Here is a 17,531-nt window from a genome sequence, read left to right as displayed (position 1 = left end):
TGGACAGTGATGCTGTTTCCAGTTCATAGCAGGTTTGAACATCCTAATCAGTTTCCTATCATTAGAGGGTTTAAGTCTTCTACCAGACTATGGCAAAGTCATGCCACATCCAAGTAACATCCATATGTACAATTCTTTGAACCAATGATCTTGGAATCTACAGTTGTTTAAAAAATGGCTCCAAGATACCCTCCCAACATGTGCAACTCTACCGTTCTTCTTCTTGAATTGTCAGTGAGTTTCTCAATTGGACTTTCCAATTGTTCTGACTATTAACCAGTCCAATAAATCATTTTATGCCGGTAAAGAGAAACTACCAGTTCTAGTCAATCATGATCATTAACGAGAAGATAATAGGCCTTCAACACCACTTGTTAAAATATTTAAGTGAGCAAGCACATATGTTTCTAGTCTCTATGTATGTGTGATGGCCACACCTGCAGCATCACAACTCTGAAGTTGGGCAAAAGATGCAGCTGTGTTATGTATGGGAAGAGTTTATTGGGCCATACCATGTGCAGCTCTTTCATGGGTTTCAATAAATAAATAATTTTTAATGCTGTGCTTTCTCTTTGATTTATGAATTGTCTGTTCGCTTAGTATTCTTTTGGGCATTTAATTAAAGTGATTATAAAACTAAGCATTGGTTTGTTTGGTGTTAATACATCCTATGTGTCAACTTGGTCTGATCAGCCAAGATTTAGGTCCCCTTTGTTTCTTGTGGGTTAGGTTAGTTTTGTTTGCGAGTTGCTGTTTTTGGCTTAAGTTTAGTTATATTTATTTGACCTTTTTTAAGGGACCTGTATTGTTAGTTCATTTTGTATATTTTTTTCATTTTGTGTGTAAATAAAACCCACTTTTTTTCTAAATACTTACTGTGTAAGTATTAACACAGTGGTCCAAAGTATAGTATACATGGTCCAAAGTATACTATGCTTTGGACCATGTGTGGATTTCAGAAGATCCAAAATATATTTCATCTTGGGCACCCATTTTTGTTCTTTAAAAGTTATTAAATATGTATGCTGTACAATTGTTCCACCCTGGAAAAAGAACAGTTCACAGAAATCATTAAAATGCCCAGAATTACCATAATGTTCATTCCGACGATGAGTGCATGGGAAAAATGAGGTTACATTTTTAAAAAGGTGTTTAAAAAAGTGATAGGAGGAACTCGCACAAAAAGTGTGAATGTTAAGAAACATTACCAGAAGGGGCCATAAACAGTACCACCTAATTTTCTCACTCTCATCTCTGCAGTATATCTTGTGTCTGAACGTGCTGTTTATGGTATTAAACATGATGGGAACCTTTTTGTTTTTCCTTTCACTCATGACAAACATTCATCATTTAATTTGTCTGTTTCAGTCTTTTTCTTTAATAAGTTAACGAGTTGGGTAATTCCAAATGCAACTTTTCAAGCACCTGAAAATTCAGTATACATGCAAATTGTGTCGGCACAATTTGTCAAATTTGCTACAGCTGCTGTATTTAATGTCAATATGCAACACTATCTGAAAGAAGATATAAGAAAGACAGGACCTGGAAGGAAGATGAAAGTTCTTTAATATTTGTTGTACATTCAATTTTAAAGCATGGCCTCAAAGGTTAGATGCATCTAACATGCTGTACTATGTTAAGGATTTAGGCCCTAAATAATCATTGAAGTGCTTTTAAAAATAATGCCATCCATGTGTATTGAGCTTCATATATATTGCAATAAACAAAACCCTAAATCAATAATACAATATAATATGCAGCTAGCCAGCGGAATTATGTTAAGCTTGCCAAAAGGATTTTAATATGGAGCATACAAAAAGAACAAAACCAACTAGATAGATACACTTTTATGCATATGCTACCAGTGGGTCACCCAATAGCTACTTTGTATGTAAATGAATAGCTACCCATAAAAGAAAATGAAACTACATATTCATAAAAGAGAAATCTCGCAGCTGTACTTCATTTTTAAAAATGTTTGCCAAAATAAAAGCAATTGTGATTATGTTGTGTTTAATTATCGCTCATAATATATTTATATTTCTGGCTGTCTTATAACATCAAAACACTGTAAATGCACTAATATTTTGTAAATATACAAACAATTTTTACTTCTGTACACAATACCACAGCTACTGTGAGTGACAATTCTGTCTTTCCTACAGTTTCATGTCAAAGTGTCTGCTGATCCTCGCACTTCTCCTCATGGTTTATGATATATAATTTTGTTTATTATGTCTCAGACTTTTTATTTTGAGACAGAATGATGACACAATGTCATCGCATGACATACAAAATTTTTAATTAAAAAAACACCTTATTAACAAAAAGTCTGGTCTTTTTGCTCTTTTACCAACAAATGATATTCAGTGGAACTACAAATCAGTGGGTCTAGCACAGGTTCCTAAACAAAGGTCTGAAATTTGCAGTGACAGGCATAGTCACTAAGGAGTTATAAGTTGGCTCCTGAGCTTTAACCTAATATTTTACTGTTTGAAGCAGTGTCTTCAAACAGAGATATTGTGCCAGATTCAATAATAAACGCACACAAAAGAAGATGGCTGTGCACTGGTACATATGAGAGCCAGTTAAGCAATGGTATATTTACACAACAAAAAATATTTCTTGGTAACTATTCAAAGGCTAATCATTAAAGGTTATGTAATTGTATTTCTAATCCTATCTTAAATGTTATTTAAGATAGGATAATGCTGGACAGCTATGTTTTTAGCAGTAAGCTCAACAAAACAGAAGTTTACTTCTTTTTCTTTTTAGTCTTGTCTTTAAATTTTACCTGGGCATATTCACAGTCCACTTCCTTTTTCACATTCTTACCCCCCACTTCATCATACAGGCCTCCCATCTCTAGTGCATTGCTCACAAAATTTCTGTTAATTCCCTCCACAATGCACTTCTCCTCCTCCAGATAATAGCTACCAGGTGAATTCAAGTCCACAGAGGTTTCTTCCTTCTTTTTCTTGCTCTTGGTCTTCCAGTTCACACTAGAGTAAATTGCTTCACACTTGTCGCCTTTGTTCTCAGAGTTTTTGCTTCCTCTTGCACCCACTGGCTCAGCGCTTGGCAAGTTGGTGCTACTTGGCTCAGCAACTACTTTAGGGTCAACAACGCCTGCCTCTCTCAACCTTTCAACATTTGCATAAATGCTCTCTTCTGTTGTGTTTGGTGCCTAAAATTGCATAGTAAATTTCAGTGAACATTCCGGTGAAGATCATCTATTCATTCTTGTGTAAATGTAAAAGTATCACACCTTTAAAAAAACCTTAAAAATAAAGTTAAAGTACCTCATTTCCTTCTTCAGTCGGAGGCTGAATCATCGCAACTGTGTTGTTTTCATCTATTAACCCAACTTTCGGCTTACAGTGATTCGTCTGAGTCCTGAAAAATAAAGTAAAATATCAAATATATATTTTTACAAATCATACACTGCAGTTTTTCACTGCTCACTTTTTAGTTCACAGGATAAACTCATGATGATATATAGTGGTGTATTACAGCTTGCTATGTGAAAACTAATCTGAATGTTAACATACAGAGGTCTTGAAAATGAAAACATATAATGTCAGTGTTTTTAGACATGAACTGTCCAATAAACAGCTCAGACTGATGTTAAAGTTAGTCAGTGTTGTTACCAATGTTGAGTATGTTTTCTGATGGATCAAGCCCAAATATACACAGTAGTTGCACAGTATCAGTATTCAGTTAAAGATCACAGAAAATCAGGCCAAATACAACTTAGTAAATAGTAAATGCTGTGGGTAGTTTGAACAATTTTAAGTACCAAATTGTGTCCATACCTGATAACAAACAGCAGAACACACATTAGTACTAATAGTAACACTACAAGAGTGGAGACGATCACTGGATACAGAACTGAACCTAAAAAAACAAAACAAAAATAAATATAAAAATATACCATGTAAAAAAATTAATAAATACATAAAAAATCACCCTACTTAATTTTTAATTGTATGCATGACATACATAATGTGTTTTGTTTTTTAAACCCCCTGGGTTTGTTCAAGATTACTACCCTTTCAGCTTGTTCGTGGCCAAAACTGGCCACCATAGAGCCCAGATGGTTAATTAGCCATATTACTCAAAAATTATGTGGTAAAACAAACTTATTTCAAATTCCAAGGTTTTAAATATTGGACTTTGTTTTTGAAAATCACCTGCTCTTTACCAGGTCTTAAAATTACATATATACAGCCTCAGCTGAACTACAAAACATAACATGGTATACTGTGTCATTACTGAACAAAGACTAATCCAAATTTCAGAAGCGGTGTGTTACTGCTTCCATAGGAATCACAAGAATAGGTAGCAGCCAGATGCTGATAATCAAGCACTGGATTATTAAACTTCATTTAATGACCATCAGCAAGCGTGAACATGTTTATAAAAGCAGATCTTTGTGGCAGTTTGCTGGTCCTGAACATTCAGGAGTGTGTTAGCACAATACCAATGATATAAATGTACTGCAAAACATTACATATTTTATGAAACTGGTAGTGAGTCGACTGTAGCTGGATTAACCCATCCCTAACTGCTTGTGTGGATTAGTGGAATTCCTAAAGTTATTGACAGTAAATTTATTGTAAATGAATACTAACATTTAGGGTAAAATCTTGATAATATCTCTTAACTGGCTTTGTAGAGCACAGGATATCAGTGACTAAGGTATCAAATCTCCTTGATCTCCACTGCATCATGTATGTGGGTTAAACAAGAGTATTTACAGTTGCACCAAATACAAACCTTGAGGTTCTGCAGAGCTTTTAAACTTGCTCATACAAAATTGTTGACTGGCAGATCCCAGAGAGTTGAAGCTACGGCAGAGCAGGGTGGAAAAATGCTTCACATGTGGTTGACTCAGAATGAAGGAGCTCCTGTGACCTGTGATGTTTAGAGTCTCACTGAATATTTCAAATCCACCAGACTGATTGACAGGTTCTCCATTCAAATACCACTGTACAGCAGGGGAAGGGTTTCCCTCAGTGTCACAGGAACAGTTAACTTGACTTGCAGTTTTAACACAATCTGATGAAAACAGGATCTGTGGAAGAACTGTCATTGAAAGAAAGTGAGAGGAGTCAGTAAAAAACAACCTTGATGATTGAAAAATATTTGCAAAAATTACTAAAAAAAATGAACTGACAAAGTGACCGGTAAAATGCTGTGTGTAAAGATGGTCATGTCTCAAACTGATCTGGAGATAACCAAAAATGTCAGAAAAATGGAAAACACTCATGTGTTGTTACAATTTCTAACAAAAATAGTATAATTAAATTTTGAGATACATACAATGAATCTCAAGCTGAGTCACATTAGAACGTTCAACTCCGAGCTTATTTTCAGCCTTGCAGAAAAATGTCCGTCTGTTTCTGAAGACTTGAATGTTTAAACTAGTTCCTGTTCCAATTAAAGTCTCCTGGTCTCCATCAGCTCTGTACCAGGTGTAGTTCCTCACTGCTGGGTTGGCATTAGTGCTGCATATTAGACTCACATTGCTGTTGTCTGGTACTGGACCAGAAGGACTGACTGAAACTGTGATGTTTTCAGGTGAATCTAAAGAACGAGTATTAAAAAATGAAAATTAGTTGTGTATTGTACATTGGGTATTACACTACCTGTCATAAAGCCTTATAAATTTATTTAAAAAGATGACATCTTAAGAATGCTTGCACCTTATTTTAGCCCACTGCCTAAGTCTTCTGAAGATAAAGTGTTAGTTTAGTGTTGCGCATACACTAAAGAACTATTTAAGATAATTTTGATCAGACAAAAACTGTGGTATTTTAGTTGAATCCAAAAAAAAGCAATAACACAATCACTTGTGGATGGATATTAACGTGTATTTCACGAAGTCTGATTTATGTACTAAAACAACAGTTTAAGAATGCTGTACTTTTTAATTTAAAAAAATACACTGTTTCTATTTGTTGAGTATTGGAAAAACATGGTATATAAAACTCTGTTCTAATGATCTGACTCTTTGATGCTGGGTTATACTGATGATATGTAAAGCAGATGTGAAATGTGATATTTACACTGAACATCTATTTGAATGCTGCTGGAACGTCCAACTCCAATCTCATTTTCAGCCTTGCAGAAAAATGACCGTCTGTCTCTGGAGACTTTAATGTTTAAACTGGTTCCTGTTCCAATAAACGTCTCCTGGTCTCCATCAACTCTGTACCAGGTGTAGTTCCTCACTGCTGGGTTGGCATTAGTGCTGCAGGTCAGACTCACATTGCTGTTCTCTGGTACTGGACCAGAAGGACTGACTGAAACTGTAATGTTTTTAGGTGAATCTGAAAATTAAGTATTGAAACATGAAAATTAGTGATGCAATGTATGTTGGGTATTACACTACCTATCATTAAGTCGTATGTGTGTATTTTAACAGTGACTTTGCATGTTTTCCCTGTGTACTCTGGCTTCCTCTCACAGTCCAAAGACATACATTTAGAGGGGTTAGATTGATTGGCCATTCCAAATTGCTCATAGGTGTGAATGTTAGTCTGAATGGTTGTCTGTTTCTCTGTGTGGCGCTGTGACAGATGGGCAATCTGTCCAGGGTGTGCTGCTCATGCCCTGTTACGGCTGTGATAGTTATAAACACACTTCTAAACCTGGTGGAAAGTCTTCTCAGAAGAGTTGAAATTATTATAGCTACAAATAGTCGGCCTACATCATATCATACACCATATTTTCCGCATATAAGGCGCACTTAAAATCCTTTATTTTTCTCAGAAATTGACAATGCGCCTTATGTATGAATTCTGGTTGTGCTTACTGACCTCGAACAGATTTTATGTGGTACACGGCGCTGAAAAAATCTGTCAAAAATGTTTTTGTACGACTTTGCTAAGCTACGAAGCTGCACCGCTTGATGGACTGTTAGAGCATCACAGCTACTGTAGTTAGGAGCCTAGCGGAGTAATCTGGGTCCAGAACTCCGTCTGCTTCAGGTCCCTAAGTTGAAGAACACTGCAACATCATTGAGAGTTATAAACGGTCTAAATTCTTTTGTCTTTAATAAAATTATCAGTGTTTCTGTTTTACCAGGTGTAACAATTAAGTTTAACATCCAGCCATCCATGAAAACAGAATTTATTAAATTTAACGCAGTTTAGGGTTGCCAACCGTCCCTTAAAAAACGGAATCGTCCCGCATTTCGAAACAAAAGTACACGTCCCGTATTGAGCTAATAAGGGACGCACTTTGTCCCGTAATACAGTGAGAATTAAAAGTAGTCTATAAATGTTTATGGAATTAACGCTTTGTTTGAAAACATAATTCTCGGCCCCTCTCCTGCTTTGTGACCAATGAGCTGACAGCACACTTATGACAATTCGAGTATGACAATTCAGATTACCGCTCATCTCATTGGTCGAGGAAAGGTCGCTTGCGGAGAAAATACCGGAAGACAACAGATGACCACAACAACAAGCATGGCTGTCACTACCCGATCTGTACCGGAAACCCGATCGGTACCCCGCATGCGCAAATCTTACGTCACTTCCTCTCTTTGCCAACATTGCGACATTCAATACATTTGAATGATACGGTTAGCGCCCGAGGGCGTTCCAAGATGGCTGAGTAAGTACACGCTTACTGCCGAGCTTAGCAAATGTAACCTTATAATACGGTAGCAACACTGTGTCAACTCAGACCTTAGAAGCTTTTACGGTATTTAAGCCAGAAAAGGACTGATTTTGATCAATTAAGAGATAAAATGTCACAGCGTGACAATAAAAGACCCTCGTCTAGCTCCAAGACGAAGCTACTGCTAAAGGCTAATGCTAGCCAAACAACCGGGTCGGTGAACCCACTGCTTGACAACTGCCATGACTATACGGCTCTTTCACTACCTCTCCCAATAACTGAGGACGTAATGGATGAGTTTCCACCTCTACCCGTCTCACCCAGCCAGTCTCCGGCGCCAAAGAAAGCGATGCACTCAAAGGGAGATAGCGTGGATATTGTTGAAACTCTATCAAAACTAATAAACGAAAGAATGGATAACCTTGCACTACAGATTGACGGGATCAGAAAAACTGTGGATTTTGCATGCGAAGAGATAAAAGATGTCAAATGCAGAGTGGGCACATTGGAGCAGAAAATCTCCAAAGAGGAAGAGCGTATGGATAAAAACCAGCAAAGAATCACAGATCTCGAGCGATATTCCAGACGGTGGAACCTCAGGCTGTTTGGTGTCAAAGAAGAACAACAGGAGGATACATGGAAGGTTGCTGTTGAGATTTGTCAGGCTACATTGCCTGAATGTAAAAACCAACTTTATGACACCATTGACACCGTACATCGGGTCGGCTCCAAACGCCCAAACAACACCAGTCCCAGACCTATTATCATCCAGTTCATCTCCCGCAGAACCAGAGATAGCCTGTGGAAAGCAGCTAAGACATCTCCATTCTTAAAGGAAAACCGGGACTTGAAGTTTGCTGAGGACCTTTCCAGAGAAGAGAGGGAGCGCCGGAGCAAGTTGTGGCCCATTATCGAGAAGGCTCGCAGAGAAAATAAAAAGGCCTATTACGTCGGATGCCGGGGTTTTGTTAATGGGACAGAAGTTTTCCCGTCTTCAGAATGAGAGGTGAATATGGGGGAAGCTAAGGAATGGAAAAGACCCTACAATGTTGCACAGTTGCTTGGACTTGGTTGGCTGTTTTTCATTGATCCTTCTGGCGTTTTGGATCATTAAGTCTATGCCTCATTTATAGTGTGAGGACACTTTAAGTTTCAGCACCAGAGTTGTATCCTAAAAAATATTTCGTGTATTTCTGCCGAGTTATTTTCATCCTTGCAATGCTCGGTCCCTTAGTGAGGTTTATTTTTTGTTAAGCACACAATATTGGTTCTTTAAATTTCTAGCTATTTATTTTTTGTTTTCTTAATTGTCATTTTCTATTGTTTCCCTAAATGCCAGGGGGTTGAGACAGATCTGTAAACGTAAAGCCTTATTTTTGTTTGCTAAGAAATATAAAAGTCATTTTTGTTTTTTCCAAGAAAGCCATTCTGTATCTGCTGATGTGAACTTCTGGAAGTCTCAGTGGGGTAACGATGTTTGGTATTCGCATGGCACAGAGAGGTCAGCTGGGGTCACGACTCTCAAAGGTAGCTTCGAAGGTATTGTTCTACATTCAGATTGTGACTCTTTGGGTCATTATATTTGTCTGATAGTAGAGTACAATCACTCCATTTTCATAATTGTCAATTTATATGGCTATAATACCAAACCTGAAAATGATAATTTAATTGACTCTTTAGATACAAGGATTAGTTTTTGGCTCTCTAAATATCCCAGTTCAAACTTAATAATTGGAGGAGATTTTAATGTTTCACTAAATGACACTATAGACAGATGGCCACCAGCACAACATTTTAGGAATAATTTGAGATTGGAAACATTTATGGATAAATTTAATGTAACTGATATTTGGAGAGACAAATTTCCTGATGATATATCTTTTACCTGGAGTAACCGTTCTGGTTCAAGGAAATCACATATTGATTTCTGGTTAATATCAAGTAGTCTATCAAAGGACAGTGTTACGGTCAATATCCTTACAACTCCACTTACGGATCATAGAGCAATATATATTAATCTGCAACTCTTTCCTACTATTGCAATTAATAGATCCTCCTATTGGAAATTAAATAGCTCGCTTCTGAAATTACACGACTGTTAAAACACTTTATACACAAGGCTAATATTGAGAATTCCTATAGCACAAACTGGGAAATTTTTAAATTTGAGACAAGTAAAATGTTGAGACAGTATGGGGCAAAAATAGCTAAGTCAAGGGCAGCAGAAGAAGAAAATCTAATTGTTCAAATTTCCGCAATATATCAACTCCCACCAGACGAGGTCTCGGAAGAGGATAGATTACATCTTAGGTCCTTTCAATCTAAACTGGATGAGATTTACCGCCAGAAAGCTGAAGGAGCTTTCGTTCGTTCAAGAAAAAGGTGGATAGAGGAGGGAGAGCAGAATTCTGCTTATTTTTTCCGCTTAGAAAAACATAGATCTAAAACCAATACTATTCATAAATTGAATATAAATGGTACGGTCAGTGATGATGCAAAAATTATCTCTCAATTTTGTTGTAATTTCTACTCAAAGTTGTATGAATCCAATTATAACGCAAAGGTCGCTACCCAATTTATTGACTCTGTAAACAATGTTAAAATGATTAAAAGTGCTGATAGGCTTTTTTGTGACAGTCCAATTACTGAAAAAGAGATATTGACATCTATTGAATTTCTTAAAAACAACAAATCTCCGGGCACAGATGGGCTGGTGGCTGAATTCTATAAATCATTTTCTTGTCAGCTTGCACCCTTTTTGTTGCAGGTTTATAAGTATTGAAAGGGGCACTCTTCCTCCCAGCCTTACTCAGGGACTTATTACTTTAATTCCCAAACCTAAGAAGGACCTACTTTTTGTAGACAACTGGAGACCAATAAGCCTCCTAAATAATGATTATAAAATATTAGCTCTATTGCTAGCTAGAAGAATTAAATATATTTTGGACGATATTGTAGACGAGACACAGTCTGGTTTTATGACAAACAGACACATCTCCAATAATATTAGACTCGTCTTGGATATTCTGGACTACTCAGCATTAATATCTGATGACTCATTTATCCTTCTCCTGGACTTCTATAAAGCCTTTGACTCAATTGAGCATGAATTTATATTTCTTACACTTCAGAAATTTGGTTTTGGTGATATCTTCTGCAGAGCTATCAAAACTCTGTATTCCAATGCTAATAGTTCTATTAGAATGAAAAATGGCACCACTTCTCGTTTTAGTCTTAATCGAGGTGTACGCCAAGGTTGCCCGATTAGCCCTTATCTTTTTTTACTTTGCACCCAAATTCTTGCCTCTCATATTTCGAATAGCCCTGTGAAGGGTATAAACATAGCAGACAGAGAGATTGTCATCAGTCAATTGGCAGATGATACCACAATTTTTCTTAAAAATGCTAGCCAAGTGCCAATTGCTTTACGTGTAATAGAGGATTTCTCAAAAGGGTCTGGATTGGTCCTAAACTTAAATAAATGTCAGTTATTACCTGTCAAAGAGTGTAATGTTCAGAGTATTTGTAATATAACAGTTAAAAATGAAGCAACATATTTAGGTCTGATTATCTGCAAAGATCCAAAAGACAGAATTTTACTAAATTTCCCCCCAATTATTAAAAAAATCTCAAACCAAATTAAATCAATGGTTGCAGAGAGATTTAAGTATAAGAGGAAGGGTATTGCTCTCAAAAGCAGAAGGTCTGTCTCGACTGACTTATGCAGCAATTTCTCTGCATGTGGACGGCAAAACTTGTAAGGATATTGATCGAATGCTCTTCAACTTCCTTTGGAAAAACCGGACACATTACATCAGAAAAAGTGTATTGATGAATGACTATGAACACGGTGGTCTCAATGTTTTGGATTTTACTACTCTAAACAATACATTTAAGATTAATTGGGCTAAACATTTTCTTAAAAATCCGGTATCCATTTGGAATTTTATTCCTCACTACATTTTCTCTAAGTTTGGTGGTCTAAGTTTTATCTTAGGTTGTGATTATAATATAGATAAGCTTCCAGAAAAGCTCTCGATGTTTCACAAACAAGTTCTATTAGCTTGGTCCCTTATATATAAACACAACTTTACACCCCATACGTATTCAATTTGGAATAATAGGAACATAGTGTATAAAAATAAATCATTATTTTTTTCTAGGTGGGTTGAGAAACGGATTGTTTTAGTGAATCAGCTGTTTAATCCTAATGGGCAGCTCATGTCCTACTCAGAATTTTTAAACACCTATAAATTTCCAGCCACACCCAAAGAATATGCCATATTATTTGATGCAATACCTACGGGTATTATAATGCTTTTTAAAGGTATTCAACCTTGCATATCATCTGTTTCTCTCCCCAACCCTTTAGATTCACACATAGGAAGAATCTGTCTAACAAACCACAGTAAAAGTAATAAGAATATTCGTGCTTTGTTCCAGACAGAATCTCTAACTATCCCACATGTGGTCTCTTATTGGAATTCCTTTGTCAGTGACATTAACTGGAAAAGAGTATGGACAATTCCTAACAAGTATCTGGTAACGAATAAAGTGAAGGAAGTCTCATTTAAAATATTGCATAAATTTTATCCTGCTAATCATTACATGACGAAGTTCAAAAGGGACATAAATGTGAACTGTGGATTTTGTGGAAGCCATCCTGAGACTGTGCAACACCTCTTCTGGATCTGTTCATTCGCTAGAACATTTTGGAAAGACTTCAGTAGATTCATTGCTGGACATCTCTATAATGACTTTACTGTGAAATGGGAAAATGTTGTATTTTGCTTCTTTCGAAGGCAAAAAAAAGAAGATGTTTACTTTATAATAAACTTATTAGTCATCTTAGCTAAATTTTATTTTCACAAATGCAAATACAGTAACAAAAAACCTGATTTTAAACATTACTATAATGATGTTTTATGTTACATAAAATTGATTAGTGGATCACTTAACAAAAAGGCTATGAAAACTATTACTATTTGTAGTAATTACAAATTATTTGAATGTTTGTAATTCTTTGTATTACACCCCCTGGCATATGTTAATTTTGTTCTGATTGTATACATGTTCTGTATACTGTTTCTTAATAAAGTTTAATATTTTGAAAAAAAAAAAAAAAAGATACGGTTAGCGCCCAGTTAGCTCCTAGCATTTCTCAGCAGCTCTGCCTCCTTTTCGACTACCAGGACATTTAAACAATGAATAATCCGTATCCGCAACAAATTTTTGCTTTTCTCCTCAACAGAAAGCGTTCCCCGATTGAACAACAGCGCCGTAAAATAAGAAGAATGGTGCCTAATGACAGAGTTAATAATACAGACTTTATAATATGTCACGTGAAGATTCAGCAGCCAGATGAAGTGTTTACTGGCAATTGACAGTGATAGCGGACATTATCATCACTTTTCCAACAATCCTCTCCACACAGACAAGCATAAACACACTCGATTATCACTAACTCAAATTTAACACACGTTTGTAATGACGCTAATTCAGTTTACAATAGGGTTCATTCGCTCAGTCAGCAGGTGGCGGTATCCTCGTACACTGGGGAGTACACTGCCATTAAACGAACAGAAGAAGAAGAAAACCCCTGCACATGCGCGGTACGGATCGGGAGTCCCGATCTGTCACTATCTTTTAATTTTTTTATTTTTGTCTACATTATATTAAATGTTTCATTATCGGAAACATGTTAAGAGATACTTGTTATTCTTAACATCTTAACAGATACTCTGACCTGTAACTATCGTAAAATGCTTCGACTGGAAGTAGACACCTTTCGCGCATGCGGGGTACCGATCGGGTTTCCGGTACGGATCGGGTAGTGACAATGGCCAACAGGGAAACAAACGTCGACACTGTGGTGCAAGTCTCGGACGACAGTACATCTAAAGCTGGGCAGACACTGTGCGATTTTTTTCAGTCACGTTATTCAGCTCCTGCTCAAACTGCACGATTGACTCACAGGGGTTAGAAGTTGGTAGGTCACGATGCAGGGTCTCACACTATACCGCCCGATGCTCTGATGCGACCTGAGTGCTCACACTGTGCCTCCATAAAATTAAGGTTATAACAGAAAATCTGTCGCTCCCCCTCTCTGTCTTTCACTCACACAGACACACCACCACCATCAACTTTGCTAAATTGCTAATGAAAAACATTGATCAGGCAGCTGTGATTGAGCAGCAATGTAAATCCGACTATTTTCACGGTTGTTGTGGTCGTGATAATTTTGTGATGCCACATCGAAAAAGCTCGGATGAGCTTTCCAAAGTTCTACAAGTTGTGCCTCCATCGCTTGTGTCCAGATCACAGGCTGCACAGCCGTGCTGCTCCATCTTTTTCACCGACGTTTACGTGTTTGCGCGTGAGCGGCTGTGTTGACACCCTCACCAGCGATTGATGATCGGGAGCTGGTCGTTAGGTGTTAATCGCTTCTGGTTACCCCACGTATACTACACGATGCACGATGAAGGCCAAAATCGGGCCGATCACTCAAAAATCGGCTCAAAATGGGCCAAAAATCGCACAGTGTGAGCCCAGCATAAGCCCAGCATTAGAGCAGCAATGTTTGTTCCCCTCAGAGAAAGAGGGGGGGAAAAGGCTGCAAAAGTACAGGGAGGAATGGGAAAGGAAAACACCTGGCTGGAAAAGTGCACGATAACACCTTTAAAGCGCACTGCACTGTGTGCCGGCGCACTTTTTCCATAGGCATGCTTCTAATGGTGGGCACATGAAGAACATGAGGGGCGTGAAAGCTCGGGGAACCCTTAACCAATTTCTTGTCCACCAGGCCACGGCAGAAGCAGATATGGTATGTAAACACTGGTTTGTGTTTTTTTTTAAACCCTCTGGTTAAGGTTAATATGGGCATGTGCAGTGAATATCAGCGCTATGTGGCCAGAAGATAATATAATTTATTTTGTGTAATAAACAACTGCAAGGATAGATGATTACAACAAATAGATCACTAATACATAAAAGTAATACATAGATGAATAATGATGATGAGTTATGATGCGTAATCATGGGAACAAGTGGGTTTACAAACAGGAGCAGCTGATTAGCATTAGAAAAGCTGAAATAATACCTCAACTGAAGCCGATTGTACTAAATGCACTATATGTGCACTGTTACAAGAATATTTTTCGTTCTATTGTTTTCTATTAATTTATATAATTTTAAGTTAAGCAGGACAGAGTTCTTTTAAAGAAAGATTTACTTATATTCTCAAAAGTTAAGCATGACAGGCTTCTGTTTAAGAAAGAGACCTGTTTTACTGTGTTAATGTTGTCATTTTGAACAAAGAATATGCATCTGCTTAAATCAAATTCAACTCAAATGGTTAAAAAATAATTTCACACACAAAAAAAAGAGCTACAAAATTCACCACACTGGGAAGGGTGAACTGGGTTGCCCGGCCCTGGCCACGAGGTGTCCCTTATTTATTTTTCAGGGGGTTGGCAACCCTATATCATACTCCATATTTTCCGCATATAAGGCGCACTTAAAATCCTTTATTTTTCTCAGAAATTGACAATGCGCCTTATGTATGAATTCTGGTTGTGCTTACTGACCTCGAACAGATTTTATGTGGTACACGGCGCTCAAAAATCTGTCAAAAAAGTTTTTGTATGACTTTGCTAAGCTACGAAGCTGCACCGCTTGATGGACTGTTAGAGCATCACAGCTACTGTAGTTAGGAGCCTAGCGGAGTAATCTGGGTCCAGAACTCCGTCTGCTTCAGATCCCAAAGTTGAAGAACACTGCAACATCATTGAGAGTTATAAACGGTCTAAATTCTTTTGTCTTTAATAAAATTATCAGTGTTTCTGTTTTACCAGGTGTAACAATTAAGTTTAACATCCAGCCATCCATGAAAACAGAATTTATTACATTTAATGCAGTTAGAAGTTAGCAAGAAGTTAGCTTGCTAGTTTCCACCTAAAGATGATATTACCATGTTCTGACTGAAAGATTTCTGAAAAAATTAAAATGTACAGCTCTGCCATCACTTCCAACATAAATGAAGACAGAACACTCAACCGCAGTGACTTTTGTAGTGTTACTGAAGTTGGACTATATAATGATGTGCTATGTGATTGCTAGCAACACAGCTATGTTAGCATAACATAAATGCAGTGAAGCTGGGGGATGAATGCTAACTTTGTTCCACTCGATAAAAGTTAATGTGAGGGTTCCCAAAGGTTAGGGAGAAATGCAATCGCATGACAGGATACTGTAAACAGACCAAACTTTAGTCAGGAGAACAACTGAGATAATCCATCCACAATACGAGGTTACTCATTAATATACTGCAACAACATGGGAATAGAGCAGCTGCAAGAGAATTCAACATTAATGAATCAATGGTACAGAAGTGGAGGAAGCAGGAAGAATGAGTTGAGTAAAGTTTGACTTATCTGACCGTGTTGTTTTGCTTAATGCGCCTTATAATTCAGTGTGCCTTATTCATGAAAACAGACACGTTCGTCGACAGTGCACCGTATATACCGGTGCATCTTATAGTCCAAAAAACTACGGTAACCTTTTTAAAATTGAGAATCAAATGTCATTCTAGTTATAAGTGGGTGGGCAGAGGGGCAAAGACTTTTGGAAATGCTGTGTGTATGCTTTTACTTTTTTCTGTAAAAATGCATTGGTTTTTTATTTCTAGACTATTCCAAAAGCTCAGCATGTAAATTTCAGTTCTAATGGTCTGAATCCTTGATGCTGGGTTATACTGATGATATGTAAAGCAGATGTGAAATGTGATATTTACACTGAACATCTATTTGAATGCTGCTGGAACGTCCAACTCCAATCTCATTTTCAGCCTTGCAGAAAAATGACCGTCTGTCTCTGGAGACTTTAATGTTTAAACTGGTTCCTGTTCCGATAAATGTCTCCTGGTCTCCATCAGCTCTGTACCAGGTGTAGTTCCTCACTGCTGGGTTGGCATTACTGCTGCAGGTCAGACTCACATTGCTGTTCTCTGGTACTGGACCAGAAGGACTGACTGAAACTGTAATGTTTTTAGGTGAATCTGAAAATTAAGGAATAAAACATACAGATTAGTGGTGTACTGCACTGTATGTTGGGTATTACACTACCTATCATTAAGTCGTTTATTTGTATTTTAACAGTGACTTTGCAAGTTCTCCCTGTGTCTGTGTTGGTTCTCTCTGTGTACTCTGGCTTCCTCTCACAGTCCAAAGACATACAGTTAGAGGAGTTTGATTGATTGGCCATTCCAAATTGCTCATAGGTGTGAATGTTAGTCTGCATGGTTGTCTGTCTTTCTGTGTTGGCACTGCGACAGACTGGTGATCTGTCCAGCGTGTGCCCCGCCTCTTGCCCTGTGACAGCTGGCATGGTCATAAACACTTCTTCTAAACCTGGTAGAAAGTCTTCCCAGAAGAGTTGAAACTATTATAGCTACAAAGAGCTGGCTGACATCATATCAGATGTCACTTTTAGTTATATGTGTGTGACCAGACAAGCAAAGACTTTTGTGTATTGAAACAGTTTAGGAATGCTGATACTTTTTTGTGCAAAAATGCATTGGTTTTTTTATTTGATGACTATTCAAAAAGCTCAGTGTGTAAATTCCAGTTCTAATGGTCTGAATCCTTGATGCTGGGTTATACTGATGATATTATACTTGAAATGTGCAATTCACTTGTATTTTTATTTTTTATTCCTATTTATTCTATTTATCCCCTTCGTATATTTTATTTATATTGTCTCTGTATTTATATATATGTGTGTGTGTGTGTGTATATATATATATATATATATGCAGCTGGATAGCGTAGTGGTTAAACTACACGCCTTTGGAACAGAGGATCGCAAGTTCGATTCCTGCCTGGGGCGTCTGTATCCAGTAA

General features: G+C 37.4%; 1 protein-coding gene across 1 annotated transcript in view; it reads right to left on the bottom strand.

The window, feature by feature from the left end:
- The window catches only part of LOC146563968 (B-cell receptor CD22-like), a 68,485-nt gene that overhangs the window by 41,938 nt on the left and 9,016 nt on the right, over window positions 1-17,531 (bottom strand). Inside the window, exons 5-8 of the mRNA XM_085291374.1 lie at window positions 16,424-16,687; window positions 6,072-6,335; window positions 4,816-5,088; window positions 1,512-1,514 (exon numbers count right to left, since the gene is read on the bottom strand). Coding sequence (XP_085147500.1) covers window positions 1,512-1,514; window positions 4,816-5,088; window positions 6,072-6,335; window positions 16,424-16,687 — 804 coding nt within the window. The remainder of the gene's footprint in view (window positions 1-1,511; window positions 1,515-4,815; window positions 5,089-6,071; window positions 6,336-16,423; window positions 16,688-17,531) is intronic.

This window comes from Mchenga conophoros, linkage group LG11, assembly GCF_057382185.1.
Source record: "Mchenga conophoros isolate Kocher_MC1m ecotype Shallow Benthic linkage group LG11, M_conophoros_male_GT1.1, whole genome shotgun sequence".
NCBI lineage: Eukaryota > Metazoa > Chordata > Actinopteri > Cichliformes > Cichlidae > Mchenga > Mchenga conophoros.
Note: the sequence above shows the minus strand (reverse complement) of the source record. Positions and strands in the feature narration are given on the sequence as shown.